Source organism: Thunnus thynnus, chromosome 6 (genome assembly GCF_963924715.1).
Source record: "Thunnus thynnus chromosome 6, fThuThy2.1, whole genome shotgun sequence".
Taxonomy (NCBI): domain Eukaryota; kingdom Metazoa; phylum Chordata; class Actinopteri; order Scombriformes; family Scombridae; genus Thunnus; species Thunnus thynnus.
Genome location: NC_089522.1, coordinates 17290332 through 17315614, shown reverse-complemented (window position 1 = coordinate 17315614; position 25283 = coordinate 17290332). Strand labels below are relative to the sequence as shown.

General features: G+C 41.1%; 1 protein-coding gene across 1 annotated transcript in view; it reads left to right on the top strand.

Moving 5' to 3' along the window:
- Positions 1-25283, top strand: part of lrp1ab (low density lipoprotein receptor-related protein 1Ab) — a 90838-nt gene that overhangs the window by 8310 nt on the left and 57245 nt on the right. Inside the window, exons 2-3 of the mRNA XM_067592237.1 lie at positions 7119-7259; positions 19871-20008. Of these exons, the coding sequence (XP_067448338.1) occupies positions 7119-7259; positions 19871-20008 (279 nt within the window). The remainder of the gene's footprint in view (positions 1-7118; positions 7260-19870; positions 20009-25283) is intronic.

Below are 25283 nucleotides of genomic sequence, written 5' to 3'. Positions count from 1 at the left end.
TCTTCTCAACTCTTACTCTGCTCAGCTTCCTATCATAACATTCCAACACAATATTACATCCGAAAGCCTCTGACTTTAGTGAAAAAGAGACCGTCTTCCATCTGAATAATTAATACAGCACAAAAATTCAGGAATAACAACTCTGCCCTCATTCTCTTCCCCGTGGTCGGCGTTTGGTTTTAATTGTTAATTATAATGCATGGATTCTGGCTTTGACATCCTGCTAAACTGAACACAGATAAATCACTTCAAACTTGACCTCAGGGGTCTAATTGCATAGTTGGTTTGCTTTTTTCACTCTCTGAATCACTCTGGAAGAAAAGTGTTCCACAACAGAGGACAGGGAAGGGGAGAAGTGATGGGTGATGAGAAACAGTCCTGGTTTCATTCCCTCTTTCTCCTGTCACTACACTTGTACACAGTAAGACCACAGAGACCCCGAGGGTCATTTATTTATTCCTTTATTCAAGTCATTTCACATTCCCATTTGTACTGTTATCTTTTAACAGCATTTAATAGAATCCATGCTCTATTGCTCAGCCTAGAAATTATCCACAGGGGGATTGGGTTGGTTGAATAGTAGGATCTGCTCAGTGTTAGAGATGTACTTGTGAAACAAAAGTATTTTTTTTTTTATCAGTTTGTTTGGTTAATCTTTTTCAGCTGAGTCTGTATTCTGTGTGCATTTGGATAACGGTCATTGTCATCCTGGTGTGTGGTGTTTTAACTAAAGTAAGCTTGCAATACATTGCAGCCAAATAGTGTTGCTCTTTATATAGGTAAAACTTTTTAAATCATGTGCAGCATGAAGATAGTCCACTACGCAGCTACATTAGCAAAGCAACGACAGCAGCCACAGTCCTCCGTCAGTGTCTACACAGGATGCGTTCAGGTACAGTATTGTGTATAGGTCAACTGTGTTTTGGCAGTGCTCAGAGCACATCTAACAATCACTGTAGTAAAGCATGTAAAGTGGAGGAAAATGACTACAGGTTGTCGTCTTGTGATACTAGACAATTGGAGATCTCCCTGCCCACCGATTGTCTGGGGATTTCTAAATGCAAGGTAGCTGCTCGAATGGTGTAGAATACAGACGCTAACAAACCTACACCCCTTAAATTTTGTCAAAGACGCGCCCTACTGGAAATGATGCTCTCCCGCCATTCTCCTCTGTAGTAGACTGCATGTCACCGCCCCAGTATGAAGGGCCACCCTAAAGAATTTGGTTTGGTTCTGCAATTTTTTTTAAACTCTCTAATTGTTTCCACCTAATTTTAACAAAGAAAGCTAGGAGATTGTCCGCAGTCTCCAGTTGAGCAAAGTGTTTAGAGACTGACTTGCGAGTCTGTCAGGTTGTGCATAGCATGAGTGAAACACGAACCGTTACACAGCCTGTGTAGACAGCTGTACTGATTAAGATAGAAGCGTATCTCCTCCGGCAGACAACTGAAGAACATGGCTGAAACACCTCCTGTGCAGACAATTCTTTACTTTTTGTACATGCACTCAATTCCATTCTTGCAACAAGTACTTTTCTCTTGAATTTAAAACTAAAGCTCTTTGGTTTCTTTACAATCTAGCTTCTTGTCTGTAAAAGATTGTCTTTTTGAGGCAAAGCTATACACATGAAATCAATTAGAAGGTGCTGGAATGTGCTGCATGGATCTGGAGTTGATTTGTCGAGCAGGGATGGCCATATTGAGGGAGACAGATCGGGGGGGAAAGTGGGTCAGTGTTGTGTCCCAGCTGGTGATGGTGTCTGGAGGCCTCCATCATTTGGCTGCTGAATTGGTGCCACAACACCATTTACTCACCATGTCTTCCTGTTCCATCCCACAGACTTCCTTTCAGCCTTTGAGATTTATTTTTGTCAAATTTTTGGATTACAAAAAAACAAAGCAACACCTTGAATTCCCTCTTGCAAATGATGACATAGCCTTGAAAATACCTCTTTTGTATCAGGCACTCAGGACGGACATTTCTATAAGAGCAGGGCTCTGTGTACGTTTATACATTTGCTCATTCGCTCGTGTTTAATGCTTTTTGCCATGCACAGTGCTCGAGGGCAATTCAGTGTGCACTGTTTAGACAGCACAAAGCTCCAGTGGCCCTGCATAAGGAAATACAGTGTGTGCTCCATACAGCTGGCAGTATGCTCAAAGTCGGGCCAAGTCAGCCAACTGGAGCCAGAACATCCACATACCAGGAAGTAACCCAATAATTTATAGCAGAGTGTGTAGGACATATCAGATTCAAACATTTGTTCTGTGAATCTTTCAGTGACAACGCAACACCTTGTGTAAAAAGCAGGGGTTTGTAAGTCCATTTATTTTCTCTTACACAACCATACTTGGCCTCATCCTAGAGAGCAAGTGCACTTGTTGAAATATATCAATAAAATATAGCTTATGTCTCAGCTTTCAGCAACTGGCTCCACGTAGAATTTGGTTTCAGCACTTAATAACCAGAGGAAAACCATTGATGGATGTTTTTTGGTCAGTAAAACAGCAATGACTTCACCATGATGCCTTGCTTTAACAAGATCAAGAGGAAAGAAAATAGAATTACAGTCTGTGATTTCTAATTTTGACCACACACATCCCAAATTTGTGAATTTATTGAAATAAGAGCTTGCAACCCATTAAAAAGACATTAAATTTGATGTTTAGTTGAGTGTAGAGAATTAGATATTTAGATTGAAACACTAATCCCATGACAAATTCTCAAGACATTTTCACAATGTACTGACCTTCAGGCATTCTTGGGCTTGTAGTTGCCTCAAGGACTTTCTCAGCCTTCATATTTAATGCCTTTACTGTATCACTCTCCTATACAGATATTTTAAATGAAAGGCAATGTCAGTGGAACACATTGTAACTACATCAGAGTGCAGAGACAGGCATTTTGGTGTTTGTGGAGGACAGCTGTTTTAAAAACATGCCCAGTTTTTTTTAAATCAGCCAAATAAAGATATTCGTTCATGGTGTAATTTCTCTTCAGAAATAGAAACCCTGTTTCCTGTGGAACTTCTAAAGTTGCTCTTACTGTGTAATGGTGTGAAATTCAAAACTCTTGAGGGCTTCATCTAAGACTGTTTTCTCTCTAATTAGATGTATTTTTGCTCTAGTAGATACCAATAGGATTTTTCTCAGGTTATCATAATGGCGAAGGAGCAGTTTTTTGATGTTCAAGTGTATACCATACTGATATTACTTTTAAAAGTTGATCATAAGCAACAGAAAATGAGGTCATTATTTTTAAAAAATGTGATAATCCTGCTGCTTTGCGGGTAGAAGATTTGAATGCTGTGGGATTTCCTACCATTTAGTCACAGCAGTGTGATCAAGTTGCCACTCAGCTGTGGCAGGAAATGCTTTAGTTGGAATTGCATTATCAAGAGGGAACTCTGTTGGCAGAGACACTGGGCTTATTGGAGTTCCTGTAAGTGGAGTATGTACCTTGATTCAATGGGATTGGTGTTTGCTGTTGGGCCAATCCCAGGAGACCAAATAAAGGCCGTCTTCATTCCCTTTTGTAGGTAAAGTGGACTCAAATGGTTTAACGTCTCAGCCTGATTTGGACCCTCTAAAAATTGTCAGTACTTTGGCAGTTACTTTGGAAAAAAGGGACTTTGCAGGGTGAATTAACAATTCACATCTCTGTTTGAGATATTTCAGTGGGCTTTGAAAGAAGACTGCTGAGGGGGGAAGGCTGCCAGTCCTTTCCCCCCAGTCTCTAACCCCTCCTCAGCCACAACCTCCAATTAGGCTCAGAGGTTCTCCCCTCTGCGGTCATTTCATGCTGGTGTGTAAAGCGATGGTAAAATTAGAACCCACAATGTTTTATTTCCAGTTTTATGCCCACTCATAGGGAACAACTGCCTCAACCCAGATGCTTCACACAGGGACCAGAGAGACCGAGGGAATGCCTTCACATAGCAGCCTGTCAAGAGGTTTCAATGCCGTTACTCATTTCAGCTCAGGGCCCAGTCAGTGCGGCTGTTTGTTTGGTTGTTGGTTGTTTAGGCAGATTAAATGGCAATATATAAGCACAGGCAAATCCAGTGTATTTACCACCATACCCAATGTACCAGGACATTGGTGAGCTGAAAGGAAGCAAAACTAACAAGTTGGCCCCAGGCCATGGCTAGCCTCCCTCTCATTCCTTCACCGAGGGGTTGGGTGTGTGCATGTCGTCCAAACTGATTCATTCACTGGTCTCTATCCAATCTTTTATGGCTCTCTTTCTCACTCTCATCTCAAATTTTACATCCTGTCAGGGCCTTGATGTTTAATATGGAAGTCTGTATTTTGGCATTTCCCCGCTGTGTTTAAATCTTATTCTCTTGCATCCCTTGAATTTAGTTTTGTAAGGCTTGCCTTTGCCATTGTGTGATGCAGAGAGCAGGGTGAAAGCTCTGCATTTTAAATCCCAGCTCTCTCTTTCTCCTTAAATATCAATGTGTTAGGTTAGTATATTTAATGGGAATCATGTTATCTGATCCCTGCAATCCTTTAGCTGCTAATTATATTTACTAAAACATGACACTCAGAAGTCTTAGTGTTTGACATATACATAAACTTCACTGTCACATGAAAAAAAGACCAGGGTCTAAACCCCTCAGGCTGCATTCACACCAAATCTGGCAATGCAGCACCTTCCTGCAGGGTTGGCCGGACGTGTGGGTGTGTTTATTTGTGCTTTAGAACATAACCGCTATGAAACAATCAGAAACTAATGTTTTATTTCTCTGATTCACTGCTTTGTTCTCATTACTGCTGCTCCCTCTCTTCATTCACTCTCTAGCTCCCTTGACCACTGCTGACTCTCTCTCTCTCTGTTGCTCGAGCTCTCAGCTTGCTCTTTCTCTCTCTCTCTCTCTCTCTCTCTCTCTCTCTCTCTGTCTCTCTTTTTCTCTGGTCTTTTTTAAAATGAGTCGGGAAGCCGACAACAAAGTCAACAAGTAAACAAGATTCTTCTTTCCGTGGGTGTCTTCAGTCTGATCGTTGGCTTACATGATTGGCCACCGCAACATGACGTCGGATTGCGTTTCAGCAAAAGTTGATTCTGGTCCAACTTCTTGCCGGACGGTCGCTGCGTTTTTTTTTTGCTGAACCCCATGCGGTCCCCACTCCCGCAGCCTAAACGCACTGCCCCCATTCAAATGAACGAGAGGACTGCCGTTTTCCCCGCATTGCCGGATTTGGTGTGAATGCGGCCTTAGTCTGACAGTCAAAAAGGAACGTGATTGCAATGATACACTAGCCTCATGCTCTCTTGTGATTTCAGTCACATCCCAGCCCCCTTGTGGTGCACACCCCCCTCCCCAACACCTCTCTGCCTGCCAAGTACGTAGGGCGGCAAGTCATCCAGGGCGAGAGAGGGCTCAGTCCCTGCAGAGAATCACAATGAGACCTTCAGCGCTGTCCTTCCTAGAGCATTGCTGCAGTACAGTAACAACAACCTCCTGACTGAAATGGCTATTGTGGTCTTGCTTTCTTTGTGTGTAACATTTTTGACCACTTGCTTAAAAGGAGGCCCTACCCTTGTGTATATTTAGTAGCCTATTTTAGTTCTTCCTTTAGAATGAGAGCAAATGTTACCCTAGGATTTCAGTTTTCTTTATCTTCATTTGTACTCAGGTTACATTTCAATTTGGCTATTTTTTATAATAAGGTTATGTCATTAATGATGAAAATGTACTTTTCCTCCCTTTGTTACTGGATACAGTCAATATTTTGATCCAGTAAAAGGGTCGGTTTAACTAAATTAGGAAAAAAAAACAACAGATTTTCCCTATAACCCTTTGTATCCCTTTGTGATGTCTATTCATCCAGATAGTTCTGGTTTTAGTTGCTCAGTTTTTGAGATATCCGTCTGAGATTTCTACTACATATAAATTGGTGAGTAGAATTTCACTTATGGTGCTTGAAGCATTTAAACCATCTGTCTAAATATTTCAACAGGAAGAAACAATGTCCCTGTTACTCACCAACCTCACTGTGACCACTCATTGAAACTTCTTTCTATCTGAAAAATACTCCCCATGAAAACTGACAGACTGCTCTGTAGGTTATTAACAGTAACATGTACAAGGATTCTGAGGAACTTTTTTCAATGCTGTGAGCGCACAATCAAAATTCCATTCACCTCAATTGTGTTTGGGTGGAGCCAGAAATCCAATCTCAAAACATGGGCGAATACCAAAACAGTCTGCATGGCAAGATAAGTGATAAAATAGGTTTTGTTTGTTTGGTTTTTTATCATTTGAGTGAACCAACCCTGTATGATTGATTTTGAAATAAGTGACAAATTCAGTGTTGACAGACTGATGCAACACCTAGTAGGCAGAGCTCCATTTCACCAGAGTTTTTCTTAGTGAGGCTGAGTTAAAGCATGTCAGCAGTGTCAGACTGCTGATGGGTCATGAGCGTTGCTGTGGTGCCGCTAGCCTGTGGTATACCTCAACAATCTGTGCTGACTTACTGCCCAGAACTACCGTGCTCTGCAGTTTCCCATGGGTCAGACGGTGATTGAATGCCCAGTTATGTCTGTGCCTTGACACATGAAAGAGCCTCTGTGGTAAAAGTTAAAAAACACCTTCAGAGCAATAAAAAAAAAAAAAAAAAAAAAAAAAGCAGAAAGAAATAAGATGTCCGTAAGAAGAGAGGAAACAACAAACAAACCTAAAACTAAAAGGCACCAGTGTTGGTTATAAACTTGTAGAGGAGGGGTTTTTTTTCTGAATAGAGTGTGCCTGTGGGTCCTTTGATACAAAAACATCATTGTAAACTTGGGTTGACCCTTGCATGTTGCTTTGCCCTGCTGAGTTAAGATCTATGCTGCTTTAAGGTGGAAATTTCCTAGTTAGATTCTGGACAGGAGCGAACGGATGTTGAAATGTTAAAAAAAGTAACTACTTTACACAATTACATCATACAAGTACTGTAGGATGCATTAAAAAAAAACATTCTCTTTCATGCTGGCATTTTTGGAGAAGGTTGCTGAAGAATTGCATTTCTTTCTACATGATTGTGATTCAGAAACATTTCCAGCATTCAGTTGTTTTCGTGATGACACATCAAATTTCCCCTGCTTTTTTTTTTTTTTTTTTTCAGCTCCCAAAGCTGACGACCAGCCCAAGACCTGCAGCTCTAAGCAGTTTGTATGTAAGGATCAGGTGACCTGTATCTCCAAAGGCTGGCGCTGCGATGGGGAGAAGGACTGTCCAGATGGCTCAGACGAATCAGCAGATATCTGTAAGTATGCCTACATGAAAGTAGCTACTAAAACTGCCTCTCAGCAGGCATGTGTCTTCAGTTCTCATGTTCTCATCCAATCTGTTGTGCTTGAGGGCGACGAGGATTAACGCTGGTCTTACGCAACTTTGTTTTCTTGAGGATCCTATGTTGCAAGTCAATCTTTTCCTAAACATTGAGTCATTTTTTTTTTTTTTTTTTATACCCCATGTCGTAACAGTCGCTGCCTCTAAGTGGCTTTGAAGAGACGGCAGCACAATGTTCAGACAGTTTAATTTGGGCCTGAATAAGAGGGTAGGTTATGCCCTTTCTACGAAGGACACAGGCTCACAGTGTGTACTCTGGCTGCTCTGCTGAATTATAGCTCTAATTATGCAGCCTTGTTTAGTCTGAATGTTCAGGGATGTGTCTGCTCTTGTCTGAACTCTTGCGGGATCTGCGCGGTCCCTGAGAGTCTTGTCCCAGCCACTCACATCTGTCAGCCTCTCCATCCTGCCATTATATGCAGGCGTTAATGGTGATTTTATTGTCTGCATGTGCCACACCTTACATCTGTCATGCCACAAACATTCTCACAATAGTCTGGCATGCAGAGACAAGCAGCTGACACCCAGCTTTAAGGGGTCTTGTTATTGTCGGTGAAAACACTATTAAGTATCAACACACAGGGACTGAATTAGGGATTGAATTATGTGAGATAGCTGTGGGTAATATGTTGAATTATGATGCTGTTGTCATAGGCACATAAAAAATGAACTGTGGGTGTTGAAATGGAGAAAGTTAAAATTAGATATATTCCCCTCCCACAGACAGGTTAAGTAACCTCCTCCATGCTCACAGTTTTTTTTACTGTATTAAATATCCAATCTTTGAAAAGATTTGGTTTGAGGGTGAACTGTCAAATGTTTTTGAGCTAACATGTGTCATTTGAAGATAAACCCAAAGGTTCAGCCCAACAGAAAAAAAGCTCTCTCATCTACTTCCTTTGTCACTCCCCTTTTATTTATGGATTCACACAGATTTTATGGTGAGAGTTGACTGCTAACAGTTTAACTCTTTATTTATGAATTGTACACACTTTGCTGATGCTTAAGGATTTTTTTTAAGAAAGGAAGCAAATGATCAATTGTAGCTCTGCAGATAACAGCAATCACAAAACATGAGCAATTTTATATAAGTGTGTCTCACGTAGTTTCACTCAAACAAGCTGCAGCCGTTCAATTTCTTCCCTTTTTCTACTAAGCAATTGAACTGAGTGAATTTTCCATAGCACTTATATAATTTGGTGACACAGACAATGGTGTGATTCATCTTCTGCATGGAGAGATGGAGAGCGGTGTTTCACCAGAACATCAAGATATGTTCTGCTCAATTACCCACTTCGCATGGGTTCTCCTCTGCCTGTCGCTTTACGTTTAGTTAAGGCGCTTCTCCATTCATGTGAGTTTCTGAGGCAGTCATAATAAATATCTGTTACTGCAATTAATGCACTTTTTGTCCTTTGCAGTGCTATGTGTTTGCAGTCTAACAAGCTCAGTCAAAGGCACATTTTTTGGTTTCACAATGAAAGGCAGCCAGACTGTGATTTTATCCACAGTCGTTTAGTTGATCTGTCCATTAAATGTGAGTGGTGTTTGGAATAGAGGGCTGCAGATAAAGCTACAGAGTAAATGGGCCTGAGCCAGTAGAGATGGAGACAGGAGAGTTTGGAGGAGTATGACTCTGAAGGTTATTTAAAATCCTGCTATGACGCAGAGGAATGGAAAAGTCTTTTCCTTTTTATCCCAGCTTTTCCGTTCAAGGGGTGAAATAGTTTGCAGGTCATCAGCCTGGTTTCTCCCCTACTGGAACTCATCATGAAAGGCAATCTGACCGGCATTCTGTAAACAACACTGCTCTCAACTGACCTGTCATGGAAATGGTAGATATAAAGGCAGGCCAAACATTGATCCTTCCTGGAGGGGGGCTGAAATCTTGATCAACTGGGGAAGTTTTGTGTTGATGCAATAGTTTTTTATGTTGAAAGTTCAAGGTATCACTTCTTTCTTTTATCAGCCGCAAAGTTGACAAAATCAAACTTACTTTCTATTTCAAACTTAGTTTTTGAAAGTCTGAGAATTCAAAGAAAATGCCTTGCTTTTGTTCCAACATGCCCCCAGACCACAGTCTAGTTATGTGTGTTAATGTTGATGGGAATTAGAGAGGGGCGTGCTACTATAATTATGACATTATCTCCAGTTCAAGTTAATTACTAACTACAGGCTTAGTTTACGAAGAGTACTCGCAGAGACTTTACCAGGCAAAGACGTTTTTTCTCTCTCTCTCTCTCTCTCTCTCTACTGTGGCTGCTGGTGGCTCTTGTATTGGGATCACCCCACAGTCTTGCCATCCTGTAAATCAGAGACTGTGACAGTGCTGACAGTGCGTGCAGCCAACAAAGAGCCTTGTTATTTCTTAAATAGATTAGTATATCATTTGAAAATGGCACTCATGAAAAGTGAAAATGTCATCTTCAAGCTCAAGTGTTCAAATGAAATCCACACGACTAAAGCAAATTTGGCTGAAGAACCAGTTTTGCTTCTGGTAAATGCCACCTGTTTTCTTTATGATGATCATGAATCCGCTCGCTGTCAGAGGGTTGGATGCTGTAAACATGTGCTGTTGTCTGGTGAGGATCTTTGATCTACACCTCTGCTACCCATGCTGGAAGAAAGTGTGCTCCTCAGTATCATACTGTCTGGAGGCCTAATTGCCTGTCATTTCCAAACCATTCATCAGGGGTGTAATTATGTTGAGCAGCTAAAGACAGACTTCTGCCACAGTAGTGGGGTTGTAACATGACATCACATGAGGCGTTGACATGCTGTGGTTGAGGTAGCACTTGATTCCAGGGGTCAGTGCTGCATGTTAGCATCCTTAGCCTGTGTTGTTGATGTTCATTAGATGTGCACTGAAGCTGAGTGATGTGCAGATGCATGTATGGATGTGTGTGTGTGTGTGTGCACATGGATTTGCATGAGTTGTCATCATGAATGGATTGGTGGGGGTCTGGGCAGGTTGCCAGTTGTTGGGCCGTCATAGCCCTCAGCCCCCCCCCCGTGTGCACCTCCCTCTCATAGCCCCTAGTGCACATTGAGATAACCATCAGCAGGCTGCCTGTACAGGCCCCTGTCTGCAGGTGTGACCCTGTCATCCTCTCCCAGGGACTGCACTGGCTCCCCTTCACTGCATGTCTTCAGTTGGTTTCAGACAAGCCATTTCACCTCAATTACATACAGGCTTAGGGCTCAGGAAGTGGTTGACAAGTGCCCCCAGGACAGGAGTTTATGTTCAGTTTTCCTCAACGACAGTGCTCCACGCAGGGCTGCTACCTTTTTAGTGCTCTTATAGCAAGTTGTGGTATGTTGTCAAAGCGTTGGTTGAGGTGGCACATGATGTCCATGCATGGCTTTCCTTGCCATCGAGCAGGCTTTTCAAAAGAGACCAACAGTTCATAGAAGTCAGACTGATGAGGTGTGGGCCAAAGAGAAGTGGATTATGTGCTGTGTTTATTAACCATCCAGTTGTGTTTGTGTGCAAAGCTCCACATGGAAGGTATTTTCTCTTAGAATAAAAAGGTTTATCCATAACAGGTCAGTACCAACAAGAAAAGAAAATCCTTTGAGACATAATGCACCATAAGGTTCTCTGTCACTCGGCACTATTTCTGCTGTTTTGCACCAATGTCACCTCAGCAAAAAGCAGTTTTTTTATTTTCTTCTTTTCGGCTCCTTATTGTTCTGCTTATCTATGGAGAGACTGAGAGTGTTGTAATGTCTTCCATCTCACTAGACATGAGATTAGGGCTTTTCAGCATATAATAGTTGAACAGCCATGGCTTTACTCATCAAACCATTCTAGTGACTATTTTTTCATTTCTGTTGTTAAAATGAAAAGTGCTGTATCACAACTTTCATTCCTTTTCACAGCTCTGTTGGAACAGTTGTGGTAAAAAACACTGACTCCCTGTCTGTATCCCAAGTCTGTATGCAATTATGATTCTTGCGTGAACCACATTCATTGTGGTTGAGCCAGCGAATGGGAACAGATGTTTGAATAAGCCCTAGCATGTAAGCACTTTCTCCATCATGAGAAGCGTTTGCCATGAAGGAATCCCTTTCAACATCAAAAAACCTCATGCAACAATTGTCTGCCCCCTAATTCACTGTTAGACTTTTTAGCCCCCGATTTAGCATGAAAATGTCCTCAAGAGGACTTCTAAGCAGGGGGTGAAATGCATCTCAATCATGCAAATACACTGCCTTTCTCTTCCCGTACTCTGCTATCCACTTTCATTCAGGGAGAGAAAATGAGTCGATAATTCAAAGAAGTTAACACTTGCAAATGACAAGCCACTCCCTCCACTCGCACTGTCAGGTTGTCATTAAAGTCCATTGGCTGGTAGTAGTGGTACACACATACACACACATATTCATTTGTTGATGCTAGAAAGTAATTTTGAGGGGATATATGTTGGAATGCTGTTTCATAATGAAACTGAGGGACCCTTGGCTGAAGAGACTAAAGATATTTAATGTAACAATGGCCAAACCTGGACCCTCAAATCCAAACACACCCTCTTTTTCATTAAACTTGCATGTATAGCTTCTAGTAAACATATGATTTCATGTAATATGCTTTGAACAGAACCGTTTTCGCTGACACACTGGAAACTGCTTCAAAGAGTTAGCCTGATGTGACAATATTAGCATGAGAAAGTGGTGAAAGCACTTCCCAACACACAACAACACATACCATGTCCCTTGGCCCACACACACTCTGACCCATGTCGGTGGGTGCCGTGGCCTGGGGCCGAGCTGGTAGGGAGGTTTGATGGGAAGATTGAGTTATCATCTCCGTGCAGCTGCCTCAGGCGGCCGTGGGCCACACAACAAGGTTATCTGTCCATCTCTTGCCCTTGAGCCCCCTCTGGACGCTTGCCAGCCTGGTCCTTTGTCCGGCCCATCAGACTGTCATGCCTCAGCAGCCTCTCCAAGACGACCAGGAAGAGCCGGCCGCAGAGTTGGTGGGATGGGGTGGAGGCATACAGCTATGGGGAGAAGGGATGATCCTACAGAAAAAGGCTTTGTATAGGAGAAAATGAGCAGATTAGCATTTAGGCTGAGAAGGAAAATGGAAATGGTTTTGTAAGGTTTTGATCCTCTTTCTATACAAACAGCCTCTTACAGTAAAGTTGGGAGGGGGGGATCCTTTCATAGCCTATAATCAGAATCATGTCGCTGACGCTGTACTTGCAGGGGGCACCAGGCAGGGGTAGGAGGGTCTGTAGTAGCAATGGTTGACACACTGCTTCCACAGAGGAAGGAGCAAAGCCCTGCAAATCCCTCTGGTCTGTGGCCCTGAGCCCTCCTCAGCTTCACCGGCCTATCAACAGACAGGGAACACAGGACTTTCTCACGCCACACAGGCACCACTTCCCTTTCTCTGCTGTCTCCTCCACGCCCTGTCTCCCTCTCTCCGTCTTTCTTTTTCTTATGTCCAACTGTCTTCCTTTCTGTCTGTCAAAACAGGCAGAGAAGCTAGACTCTTGTCATCTCTGTTCCTTGTTCCTCATATCTCATCTCCAGTCTTTCCTCTTCTGCAATTACCTCAGTTTTTTTTCCCCCTCATGGTTGCAGATCAGGGGGAGGGGGGCTTGGTTTGTCTCTGCTAGCTGTTTCTTTGCATTTTACTTTGGGGAAATGTTCTGCGGTGCATTTTATAACGTGAAAATTCAGTGGTATTTGAAGTAAGAAAACATACTGTATTACTCTGTGGCAGCAAAATTAACTGGCTGAAATGTTTGAACAAGCAGGTACGCAGATTTAATAGATTTGTTGCGCTGTTGACTAGCGATACTCCTCTCAAGCTCTACCTTTTAAGATAGAAACTTCCCAAACTACTCCTGTAACACTGTGCTGTCTTCCATATGTTGCAACCACTCAAACTTTCATCTTAAAATGTCAAGTACACAACTTCTGGCAGAGCTTCAAGAATGGTGATATTGGGACACGAAGGCAAGGTATTTATTCCTATTTTGGCTGAACGATGACTCTACGGAATACACTGGCAGCAGAGAGGTGGATTATGCTACAGGTGTTATATGATAAGATTTTATGGATGTTTTGATCCACTGTGAAAGCTCGTAAACTCTTTACAGCCACCTTTCAGACCTGCAGGGGTGTGAAAGATGGATTTTGGGCGGAGTATCACTTTGACATTATCCTTGTCACGATCTGTATAGTAGGCTTCTTTCTGCAGTCAGTAGACTTATCAGATTTGATACTACATAATTCACGGTAAAATGATGTTATATATTAGGTTGTCTCAGTACTGTTAAGGTTATTGTCATTCTTATTCATACTATAGTAAGGGTGCTGGAGAAAAACTAGCACAACAGGCATTTCCAGTGTACTATGTGCTTTACTGTAAGTCCTGTGTGCTGTGATTTCTCAGTAGGGTTTACAAAACCATATGCTTGTTGTGCATACTGCTGTAAAGTGTGATTCCAACGTGGGGAGATTCAGTCAGTGGGCAGGCCTGCCTGTCACCCTGCACAACATATTCACTTGAGCTGACAGCAGACTTTATGGGAGTCAGTCAGAGGCTGCCATGGAACCTGAAAAGCAGGCTTTTATGCTAAGAACAAAAGATTGACAGGGGATCCAAATTTAAGGTCATTGCATAACTACGGCAACTGAGGGGTGGGGGATGGTGCGGTCCAGAGGTTGAGGTGTTGGAGGGAAACAGTATCCATCTTCCACGTCATAACTCTCATGTCCACTGCCGGTCAGACAAGCTAAGTGGAACCCATAGCCGCATGCAAGGGATGACCGCACTCCATGTTTAGGGAATTATTTGAAGATGACACAAGTAGTGATGCGTTAGCTAAATCTACACTGTGCAAAGACAATATTACGCACTTCCCCTGAGCACAAAGTCATATTTAACTTGAAAGACTGCATGCTGCAATAAGAGTTTCAATAAAGTAGATCATAAGTTCTGGATTATGACTCATAGTTTTAATCATGATGAATCCCAGAACTCATTTATTTAATATGTGATTTATATAAGAGACTAAGAGAGAGAACACACAGCTGATTGGAGAAAGGTTTTAACAATTTGGATCCCTTAGGATGCAGCTAGGATATGCTAATATCACTGTTAGCTGATCACACAGTTTAGTGCAATAATGTAATTATCCTCACTCTGCCCTCTAATAGGTGCAAGGGTTGTAATTTTCCCTCTTTCTTTTTGTCTGTCATCCACCACGCTACCAAGCATCTTACATTGTTCTCACCTGCAGTGTTATGTCTCCAGGGCTGCTGAACTTACTTAAGAATCTGCGCAAACCCCAAGTGAAACGACATGTTAAATTATTCTAAAATAATGCTTTGGTAATTCTATCCCTTCAGTCCTATAGCAAATTCCATAGCACCTGCTAATGATAATGTGGGGCAAATGATACCTATTTTCAATGACAGAACATGTCAGGTTGTAGCATCCTGACATGTAAAATATCCAGTTTAGAAACGGATTTGCGTCATATGTACTCAGTTCTCTCTCTGGTTCTTATGAATTTTCCTGCAGTGAAGAAGAGGAAATGATTTTAAAAAGGTAACTGCAAAAAAATAAAAAGTAACAGAAGCGGTGTTGCATTTCTTTGTTGTGGCCCCTTACAGATGGAAATTATTAACATTTTATAATCTTATCTATGTTTTATAGAACTCTTAAACAGAGTTACAAAGCATTTTACAATGAATGAAAATAACAGCAAGAGTAACACAGGGTTGGAAGCCACAGGGTGGTAGATCTTATCTTTTGCTCTCAGACACATTCTAGGAGTTGTATTTTTTTGGAAGCTGAGAGCAAAGAGGCACTTTTGATTCAAAGCAAGGCAAGAGCGTTGAAATTTGCTGTTTAAAGTGTGACAACAAAAGCTTGGGTGACTTAATCCACACTACTAAATTATAAGATATATTTAATTTAGGAAATGTTCTTCTTTTTAAAGAAAGATAGAAGAGGTCTTCAAGCTTAAACATTAAAAAGGGCATTAAAAAAAGCTGTGCAATGACAGAATGACCTGAATGAGGGCAGAAGTTTTCATGGTTAGATTTGCAACATGAAGCTTTAATTCTTTCAAATTTTGAGTGGCTTCTATTTAAGTGTTATATTTACCTTTGAGGCCAGTAAATTTCAACTTCATATTCCCTAAACATTAATAGAAACTATAAAAATCTATTCAGCTATTTGGGAGTTTCCATATTCATGGAACTGTAACATGTTGACTGCAGTATCAGGGATCTTGATGCAGTCTTTCAGTTCACAAAAGGCACTGCAGACTTGATGAACTAATTTACATTCTGTTGCTTCTTAAATAGATCAACACATGGAAAGAAGGGGTGTAGGTCGTCCTGTCTGTGTCAACAATGCAGTTCCAGCAGTGAAATTATTAATTAAACCTCCCTCCTTGGAGGTACACTTAAAAACTTCATTTAGTCGTAATGGGTAACTATAATCTTGAAGAAATTGTTTCAATTCATTGAAGACTATGCTAATTCTGAGATAGTTCAAACTGAGCATGTGTGAACATTTCAAAAGGAACAGCACATGGAATTGGTAATTAAAAGGAGGTCGTCACTGTCATCGGAGGAGTTGATACTATGTAGTACTCTAAAGCACAATGGATTTTTTTTTTGGCTCAAAATCAATTATTTGTATTGTGGTTTTTATATGGTGGAATTGATCAAGGCTAGGTTTCTTAAGCAAAGGTTGAACCACTGCAATCTAGTAACAAGGGACAGACTAAAGATTTGGTCCAAGACACCACCTTATTTACTCCAAAATATTGCAAATACAGCAGAATTGTCTACAGAATATGTTAAAACAAATCCAAGCAAGAGCCATGTTTAAACTACAACATCTACTGAACAGAATCCTGGAATCATCTTGGAGCAAAATCGCCAAAAAAAAAAAAGAAAAAGAATATTATGTAGAATTGAACGTGTGCAGTCTGTGTATATGTACATGTGAAAACATGGAGGATGTCCTGCTGTATTCTTTCCCCCCAGCAGTGCACAGTTTTGTCAGTGGTTCCACTGACAGATGATGCAGGAAATGGCTACTGCCAGTGTGAGGGGAGCTTATTGTAATACACTGCCAACAACTTCCCAAAGTGGAACAGGGAGTACAGGGTTCATCTCCATTGTCCCTCCTGCAAAGTTATTTAATCCTCCATATTGTCCTTTTTTTATTTAGTTTTCTTCTGCTGTTCCCTATTCAGCTCCTGCCAAGGTATTACTGTGTTGTGGAACTCAAACAGTCCTTTCCGGTTGTTGTATATTGCTGGCAGATGTTCGTGTGTGTCTCCAGAAACGTATTCTCTTGCTGTGGTCAGTGGAAAGGTACAGTAGGGGTTTATGTGTGTTTGTGTGTGTGTGTGATGAAAAGTAGATTTGAGGTAGTTGTGTCTTCAGTCTCTTGGTGGCTGCAATGCACTGGTACTTGTTTCCAATCAATCCATAACACATCAGTCTTTGTTAAATATCACTCAGGCATGCATAGTCACATAGATTTCTGCAGTCCGTATCAGTGAGTTGACTTTCTCTATGACTCAGTGAAAACTGATGACATCTCCTTGGCGGGGGGTTCATTTCCAGTCTGCATGGCAGTTTATTCCTGCTACTGCAGTTTATGTAGAAATCCCCAGGTTGGCAGTTTATTGAATGTAAATCAGGCTAGCTTAGAGGCCGAGGTCGTAGGAGGGCTGCTAATATGCTAGCATCTCCCAGATGGGAGAACTGCTCTCACTCTCTCTAATCCAGATGTATTAGAAGCTAATTCTCTGTTCGAATGTGGCACATTTTCCACACAGGCTGCTGTGGTGGGATCATTATGGAAGCTCTGTGCACTTTAAGGCACTTGTTCTAACTGTGTTACATTTTTTTTGTTGTATGTGTGGTTAGTAATCTCTTGGATGGTTAGAGGAGACTCAGAGGGAATGCTGGTTTTCTTCAGGGAATGCCGACATGCTGGCAAATGTAATCTCATATAATTCTTTATGCATATCCACACTTTGATTCATTCAATCGTGTGTCTTGTAAGAATACATATTTTATCCAAGCTATTAAGAGAGATGTCTTTTTACTATCCTCTAAGACCTGACAAGTTCCCACATTTTAACTGGATGCACATGACACAAAGACATAACATATTGTATGTCAATTCAAATGAAGTCAATTATATTTGTATAACACATTCGTCTCAAAGGGTTTTACATCTGTACATCTGTAAAGTACGACATCTTCCATCCTCAGACTCTCAGTTCAGTTAAAGCTCCATATGGATAAAATCGGAAAAACGGGTCAAATAAACTGCATTTTGGCTGCAGAAGCTGCTTAATATTCATACACCAAAAACTTTGTGTATGTGAGATTCTGAAGATGGCATTTGAAGCAGGTTCGCTGCTAAGGCTACACATATTCAGATACAATCCTCTCAAAGCCTCTCCCAGCAGCATACATAACCCGCAGAACACCACAGATCGTTTCCTGTGAAGGAGGTGAACTTTATTTTCTCTGCTCTAGTGTTTTTCTAAAATGGGTCAGCAGATGTTAGAGAGACAGAAAGAGAGAGGGAGAGGTGGAGGAGGAGGAGGAAGAAGACGAAGGAGAAGAAGAAGAAAAACAGCCAAAGCAAACTGTTTGCTCTGCAGTGTGGGCTGGGAGGAGAGATAGAGAGAAGAGTGGGAGACAGTGAAGCCAACAGACTGCATCTACTGTATGTTCTGGTCTAACGCTGGTTAAAAAAAAAAAACAACTCTGCTTTTTATGTACCCGAGAAGATCACGTTCTGCCCTCCACACCCCCTCAGATTTAATATATCTTCATCACTTTTTACTTTTGTAATTTTCTCATGTTTTCCCTTCAGTAAATGATTTGCATACCACATTTCATAATGTTACTTTGCCATACTGTTCATATTGAAGGCATACACAGAAACTCTGTGTGTGCACATATGCAGCATGTGCATAATATTTGACTCTCTGTCTGGAACAGGATTTACTTTCTCATGTGCTGAGAATGATGATGATGATGATTAAACAAGGATGTAGTGAAGATTGTTATCTAAAATGGCTTTGCGTTTTAATGCTGACTGATGATACTACCATCCCCACAACAAGAGAGAAATTAATTGAAAAACCTGAAACCTACCGCAGAGAAAGTTTACAGTAAATATGGGCTCTGATGAAGATCAGCAGTAAATTGACTTTGGGTCCCTGGTAGATAGGCACTGTAATAGGTAAACTCATTTGATGTTATCTGTTTCCTGGGAAGTGAAACACTCAAATAGACTAACCATTTGCGACCTCATTCAGGGAGAGAAATTAAGTTTTTGAAGCTGCCCTCTTGTTTGTATAGAGTTGAGCCTTTGCTCAGTTACTCAAATACAAGTCTTGGAGGTCCACTTACTAAATTTCCACCACATCAAAGGTCTAGTAAGGGTGCCTTATGATGATATTTCAGTATAAAGCTCCAGAACTATGGCCATGATCAGCATTTCTGTATTAATGGGACAAGTGAAACCTTCATTTATTTGTCAGGGACCAAAAAAACATTCATCTCATACTAGGAGAAGAGACGTATTGTACCAGATTTAGCTACTAGCTCATTTCCACCTTCACTCCCTGGTTGTTGCTATTACCTGCAGGGGTGTTTTACCTTACCACTCTTCATTATGGCCACTGTCATTGCAAATCAAGCAACACATATTTCACAGTCCATTCATCCTTGAATGCACTGTTTTTTTGTCCGCCTATTGAGTATGTATGCTCAACTTGGTCAAAGCTTTGCTTGGTGTGAGGGCCGCCACACCCAATACAGAGCTCCCATCACTATATGCTTTAATTATGCACATTATGATCCAGTTGTTTATTCACTTAGCTTGACTAAACGTAGGGGTCACATCATAAACTAACATCTGGTTCAAGTGATGGAGGAGAAGAGTACAAATAAAGAAAGGAAGCAAGTTTAAGACATGTTTGGAACTAATCCCTGAATTATTTGTCCACGCACTGTATACTAATGATAGAACTTACATCGAGGACCATTTGAGAATTACTTTTACAAGGTTTCACCTATTATCATTCAGGTAATACAATGAACTAAGAATGTGGAGTCAAAAGAAGGCTAGAAAACACCAAGACTGCAACTGCCCACAGCTGTGTGAGACAAATGAAAAGCGAGAAGATAAGAATGACAACACTTATGTATAATATATTGATATAATATAATATAATATAATATAATATAATATAATATAATATAATATAATATAATATAATATAATATAATATAATATAATATAATATAATATAATATATTGAATAGTTTTATCAAGCCTCACTAAATGAGATGCACCAAATTTGAAACAATTTTAACAAGCATCAAGCTAATGTTGCATTTAAATCGGTTCATTTTAGCACTGTATAAAAGTTATTTGTTGGAGGTTGACTCCATAAATATGTTGCTTTGTCCTGCTGTTTCCTTAGATGTGTTTTGCTTGTTTTCCAGGTTCACACAACAGGGTGAACCAGTGTCCTGTCAATGAACATGGGTGCCTGGACCTGGACATGTGTATCCATATGAGCAAACTGTGTGACGGAGTCCCTGACTGCTCTGATGGCTGGGATGAGGGGCCTCACTGCAGAGGTAATAAACACACATAAGCATGCACACACTTCCATTTTCTGCAAAACACACCCGGAACAGATAACATCATCATTTTCTCTATCTCCTCTGTCGCACAGAGACAAGAGTGTTGCCCTTTCTTGTGGGTCATAAATGACCAGCCAGATTCTGTTCTACAGAAAACTGCCATCTCCTTGTCTTCCTATCCAAAACTATAATCTCTATCCAGTAATCTCCTCTATTAAGCCCTTTAATGAGCTGGCCTGCTTTGGCTTGTGCGATTACAATGGAATTCCTCTTTCTGGGGAAAAAAGTCATTAATTTATCAATCAGCTCAACTATGAGGCTGTTTCCTCAATCCCTGCGGGAAAGATGAGCATTCAGCATGTATGCAGCTGAAGAAGAATCCCATCAAATCCTCTACTATTAATTAGAGACGATAGAAGAATGAGAGATGGAACATATTGGGTCCATAGTGTCTGTCTTTGTTGCAGCAGACAAAGGAGCAAACACAGTGGCTGCCTACAGAGGATTGCCTCTTTATTCAGCGAGGCAGTCCTCAGATATAGCTGTCTGAAGCTCTGCCTGTTTGTAGCTGCAATAACTCACGTTTTGTTACATGTGTGGTTTTAATTTCTGCTGTGCTGTACTCATCATGCACTGTTATTCAACGTCAATATCCCTTTCCTGGAATGTGATATCACTTGATCAAACATTTACAATCAACACCAAATTCTCAGTGGACGAAAGTCCTGGTACAACAGTTGGTCTGCCAAGTTCTCAAACAATGTCCGTAATCTTGGATCACCTGATCTCTTCTGTTCATTTTCAAGTATTAATCAAAGCTTCTGTTGTCTCTGCTAGCACCTGCAATGGTAAAACGGAGTAATTGCAGGTTAATTGGTCTCTTAATTTATTTAATTTGTTGTCAGTTACTAATCATTGCAAAAAAGCTCGATGAATTAGTCAGAGCATTTAAAAAAATAATCAGGTTTGTCCAGAAGGGCAGGAGCTCTGTTGTGCGGCACAGAGAGGACAGTTGTACAGAGTCAGTGTGCAAGTGGGTGTGAGTGATAGTATCCCACACACTAGTCATCACTGCCAGAAAAGCCTTTACACAACGCAGCGATGATGTCATCTAGTCACAACATGCACTGTCTGTTGAGCACACAAGTTCAGCTGTCCTCAGTAAGGCAGTGGTCAACACACACCTACTGTATATGTTCATGTTCTTGTAATGCATGTATGCACTCACATGTGAACCCAAACATACAGTCACACAGTCACATTCCTGTAAATACACACCCAAACACAACCATTAACCCCCCCCCCACACACACACACACACACCCCAGCAGTGTCTCCAGAACCTGGCAATGCTGTTTGTGAGCCCCCCCCCACCCCCTTCTTTTCAGGGAAACGCCTGGCCTTTCACAACCATCCTAGTGTTTGCTTGTACAAACTGCCGGGTTGTGCAAGGCTGAGCACTGATGTCTGAAAGCACACTTTGTCAGTCAGCGTGTCCAAGTTGTAGCCAAAGTTGTTGACAAGAGTTGTTAGAAAGGGGAGTGTAGCAAGGTAGGTCAGGCAGGAATTTTATCTCACTAAAATAAATTTTGTCCACATTTTCATAGTGTGTGGCAACAAGGTTTGAGATTAGTTTTGGCGTGGTTTGTGTGTAGGAATGAAAGCAGGGAGTAACCAGGTGGACTCAGCGCTGCAGAGATGGGTGGTGAGGTTGATACTGGAAGAGTCAGATAGAACATTTAATCTGACTCATGATTTGTGGTTTTACACTTTGCAAAAGCCAAACCGCATCAGAACATGTAGAAATTGTTACGCTGCCAATGGGAATGAAAATGTTGTGGCAAAAGGCCCTGAAAAATCTCCCTGTCATGGATGGGGTCCTACATCTTTACACTGTTTTCGCCCAAGATTAAAACTATTTCAAGTATTTCACATGAGAGATTTGTGTTTCGTGTGTGCTCTCCTCGGTGGATTGAAAGTGGGTGATTGAAGTGTTGGAAAATGTGATGTTTGCCATTTCTGTGCAAAAATCAGAATATTATTATATAACTAAATATTATTTAGTCATAATTATTACATATTTCAGTTGCTTAAGAACGCCATTTCAAAAGAACATTCACTGTCTCGTATGTATCGGAGGAACTGGACCTTGGTGCCCTGCTCAAGAGCACATCAAAGGCATATATTTAGAATGTTTTCAAATGTGGTTTAGTGACCCAAACCAGTGATGTACTAGTCTCAAGCTTGTTTGTCTAACTTCATATCTTTGGTCAAAACGTGAAATTTAGTTCCAGGCCTGTAGTTAAAAGGCCTTTTTAACTAAATGAAGCCCTTATAGACAATTGGCAGTTATGTTGTTTTTCTGTCATATGGGTGAAAGTTGAGTCTATTCATTGATCTGCAGGCCTGCATTTGTGCTTTGTCTGTCATTTTGTGGGTGATGGGGCCTCTCAAGGGGGGGGCCAAGGCCTTAAACCTGCTTTCCTCAGAAGTGACTGATTGATAGGGAAGAGAAAATGGGGTCATGGCAGTACTCTTGAGAGCTTTTGCCTTTTCCTCGCTGTCTCAAAGGGAACCCTGATTATTGTAGTGGCCTGATGCGATTGTTTATGCATTCATTGTCCTTCATGTCCAACTAACTGTGGAATGAGAATCGGTCATAGGCTACTTGAGGCTGCCTGTGGAAAGGCCACGTTTTCATCTTTATTCATGAGTGGGTCTTGACCTTAATGAGTTTATTGGCTGCAGTTAGGGTTGTCGTGCATGACAAGACCTGTTTTACTGCCAGTCTTTTGACAGTCTTTGGCCATCGCTATATGTAGAGACAATACAGTGCTGTATTTCTTGAGTCATAATGGGCTGGAGATTGGAGAAAATCTGAGTGTTTACTTTCTTAGGGGAGTTCCAGCGTGTGTTTGGGAATGTTTTGTGTCACGGTGTATGTTCTTCGTGTGTGTATTTGTTCATTTCTGTTTGAAGTGTAAGTTTCGATTTAGACGTCTAGGGCAGCGTGCTGCCACTGTTTGGGATCACAATAACTACTGTTTGCTCATTACTCAAATTGCTGCCCTGCCAGTGTTTGCATATGGTTACTTTGCCCTCTTTGACTATGCAGCTGCAAACTACTGGCGATAAATATACTTTAATGTTCTCAGTTGCTGAGCCTTCATGCCTACCCCTCTCCCATGCACACACACATACCTGGATATATCATATTGTCATCTCCCTTAAGTCCGGTTAACTGGATGGAGCAGCTGAATAGCCTTGAATAGTGCTAAATATTTGTGTTAAAATGATGACTATGAAATGCCATACTTCCATAAGTGTTGGTTGACTAGCTTTGTCCATATTTTACATACTTTATTATGTACAATGTTAGAATGCAAATTAATTATGTGTATCAATAAAACATGAAGAGAAATATGGAGATGTACAGTAGACCCAGATGGACCCTACACAATAAAAAGTTTTCGAGACTTGTTGTTGTCATAGAGACAACCTGATATAGGGACATTTTATGGACAAAATGAGGAACCAAAAGTGGGATGAGCAGCTCACACCAGCAAATGCAAATACATACTTAGAGCATGTTGGGAATACATATACTTAATGTATGCAGAGTACTAACTAGAACTCTAATGATTAGTCGCTCAACAGAAAGTTAATCTGCAACTATTTTGATAACCATCAATCATTTAAATCCTTTTTGAAACAAAAACATCAAACATTTTCTGGTTCCAGCTTATCCAGTATGAAGATTTGCACTAATTCTTTCTCTGTTTTATATCCTTGTAAATTGAATATCTTTGGGTTTTGAGTTTTCTGGATTTTTCACTATTTTCTAACATTTTATAGACTAAACAATTGATTGAAAATTGGCAGATTAATTGATAATTAAAATAATCATCAGTTGCAGCCCTACTGCTAATAATTCAGTCTAAGAAGTAGAAATCATGTAAAATGATGGAACGGTGAAACAGTAGGCTCCTGTCAGCCGTATGTAAAGGACAGGGGCATGTATAGACCTGTTTCCAGACAGTGAAGACACAAAGGTAGGAATGTCCTGGGATTCACCTGTCTTTAACATGTCATACACTGGAATAGCCTGTTTTATACAGTGAGTGTTTGGTTGAATTTTGGCTTTCAATTACAGGCCAAGCCCACAGGATATCGACATGGAGAGAGGCTTTATTATTATTATTTTTTGATGGATAGATGAGCTGATTTTTTTAAGGAGTGACATTTATGAAACCATTCAGTCGTGACAGTTCTGTTGTGTAACTACAGTCGTGACCCCAACACCAACCCACCCGGTGTCTGTCTCACTCAACCTGTGTCACCCTGTTGAACCTGGGCTGTCAACCCCAGGATTGGATTTTAGAGGAAAATGTCAACTTTCATACATTTCCTCATGGGCCGGCTGTGGACGGAGTCCAAGAGTAGTTCTTGTCCCTCTTTCTTTGTGTCCCTGTCACCTCTCTTTATGTTCATTTTTTCACTGTACCTCATTGTTTCTCCTGTTCACACTAATTATCCCTTTGCCATTTCTTTTTCTTGTGCGTATCTTAGCAATGCTGCCTCTCTAGTGACAATGTTTCCACCAATAGGAGCCTTTTAAGCTGAAGATCCCGTCGCATAAGAACAGGACCAGTTCCAAACAATTGTTCAGAATACACACGTCAGCAAAGTCTTGTTGCAACCCTGCACTGAGGAGGTCGCAACTTCAGTGGGATGCATCTGGAACTCATCCTGTTGTTATCGTACATGTCTGATATGTTTAATCACAACAGTATTTATGATTTAGAAATGCAAGTTTTCTTCTGATGAAAATCAGTCTAGTGGGCCTTTTAGTAAACTGCTTCATACTCTCACTTCATGCTTCCCCTTACAGAGCTATAGCTTAGTGAAATTGAGGGTTGCCATCCATGCAGTAACAGGATCAGTGGCTTTGGCATGCTTGTTTAAGACTGAAGGCCTCCACTGTGTCTCTGTGTGATTTGTTTGCTTCGTTCATTAACCCCTGGTCAAACGTCTGACACGCTGCTGTTGCTGTTTGCTTGGAACTGGAACTTTTTTTACCCGCTCCATATCCTGAAGCCATATATGCATCCATCTCCACCTGTTTGCACTGCCTTCCTCTTCTGACTCTTCATCCTCTTTTCTTTTCCTCTCCGTTCCTCTGTTCTCCAGTTGTTTTCTGTTTTTCTTCTTGAATTTTCTGTCTCCATTTCTCTCCCTTCCTCTCTTCTCTCTGCCATTGTATAACTAC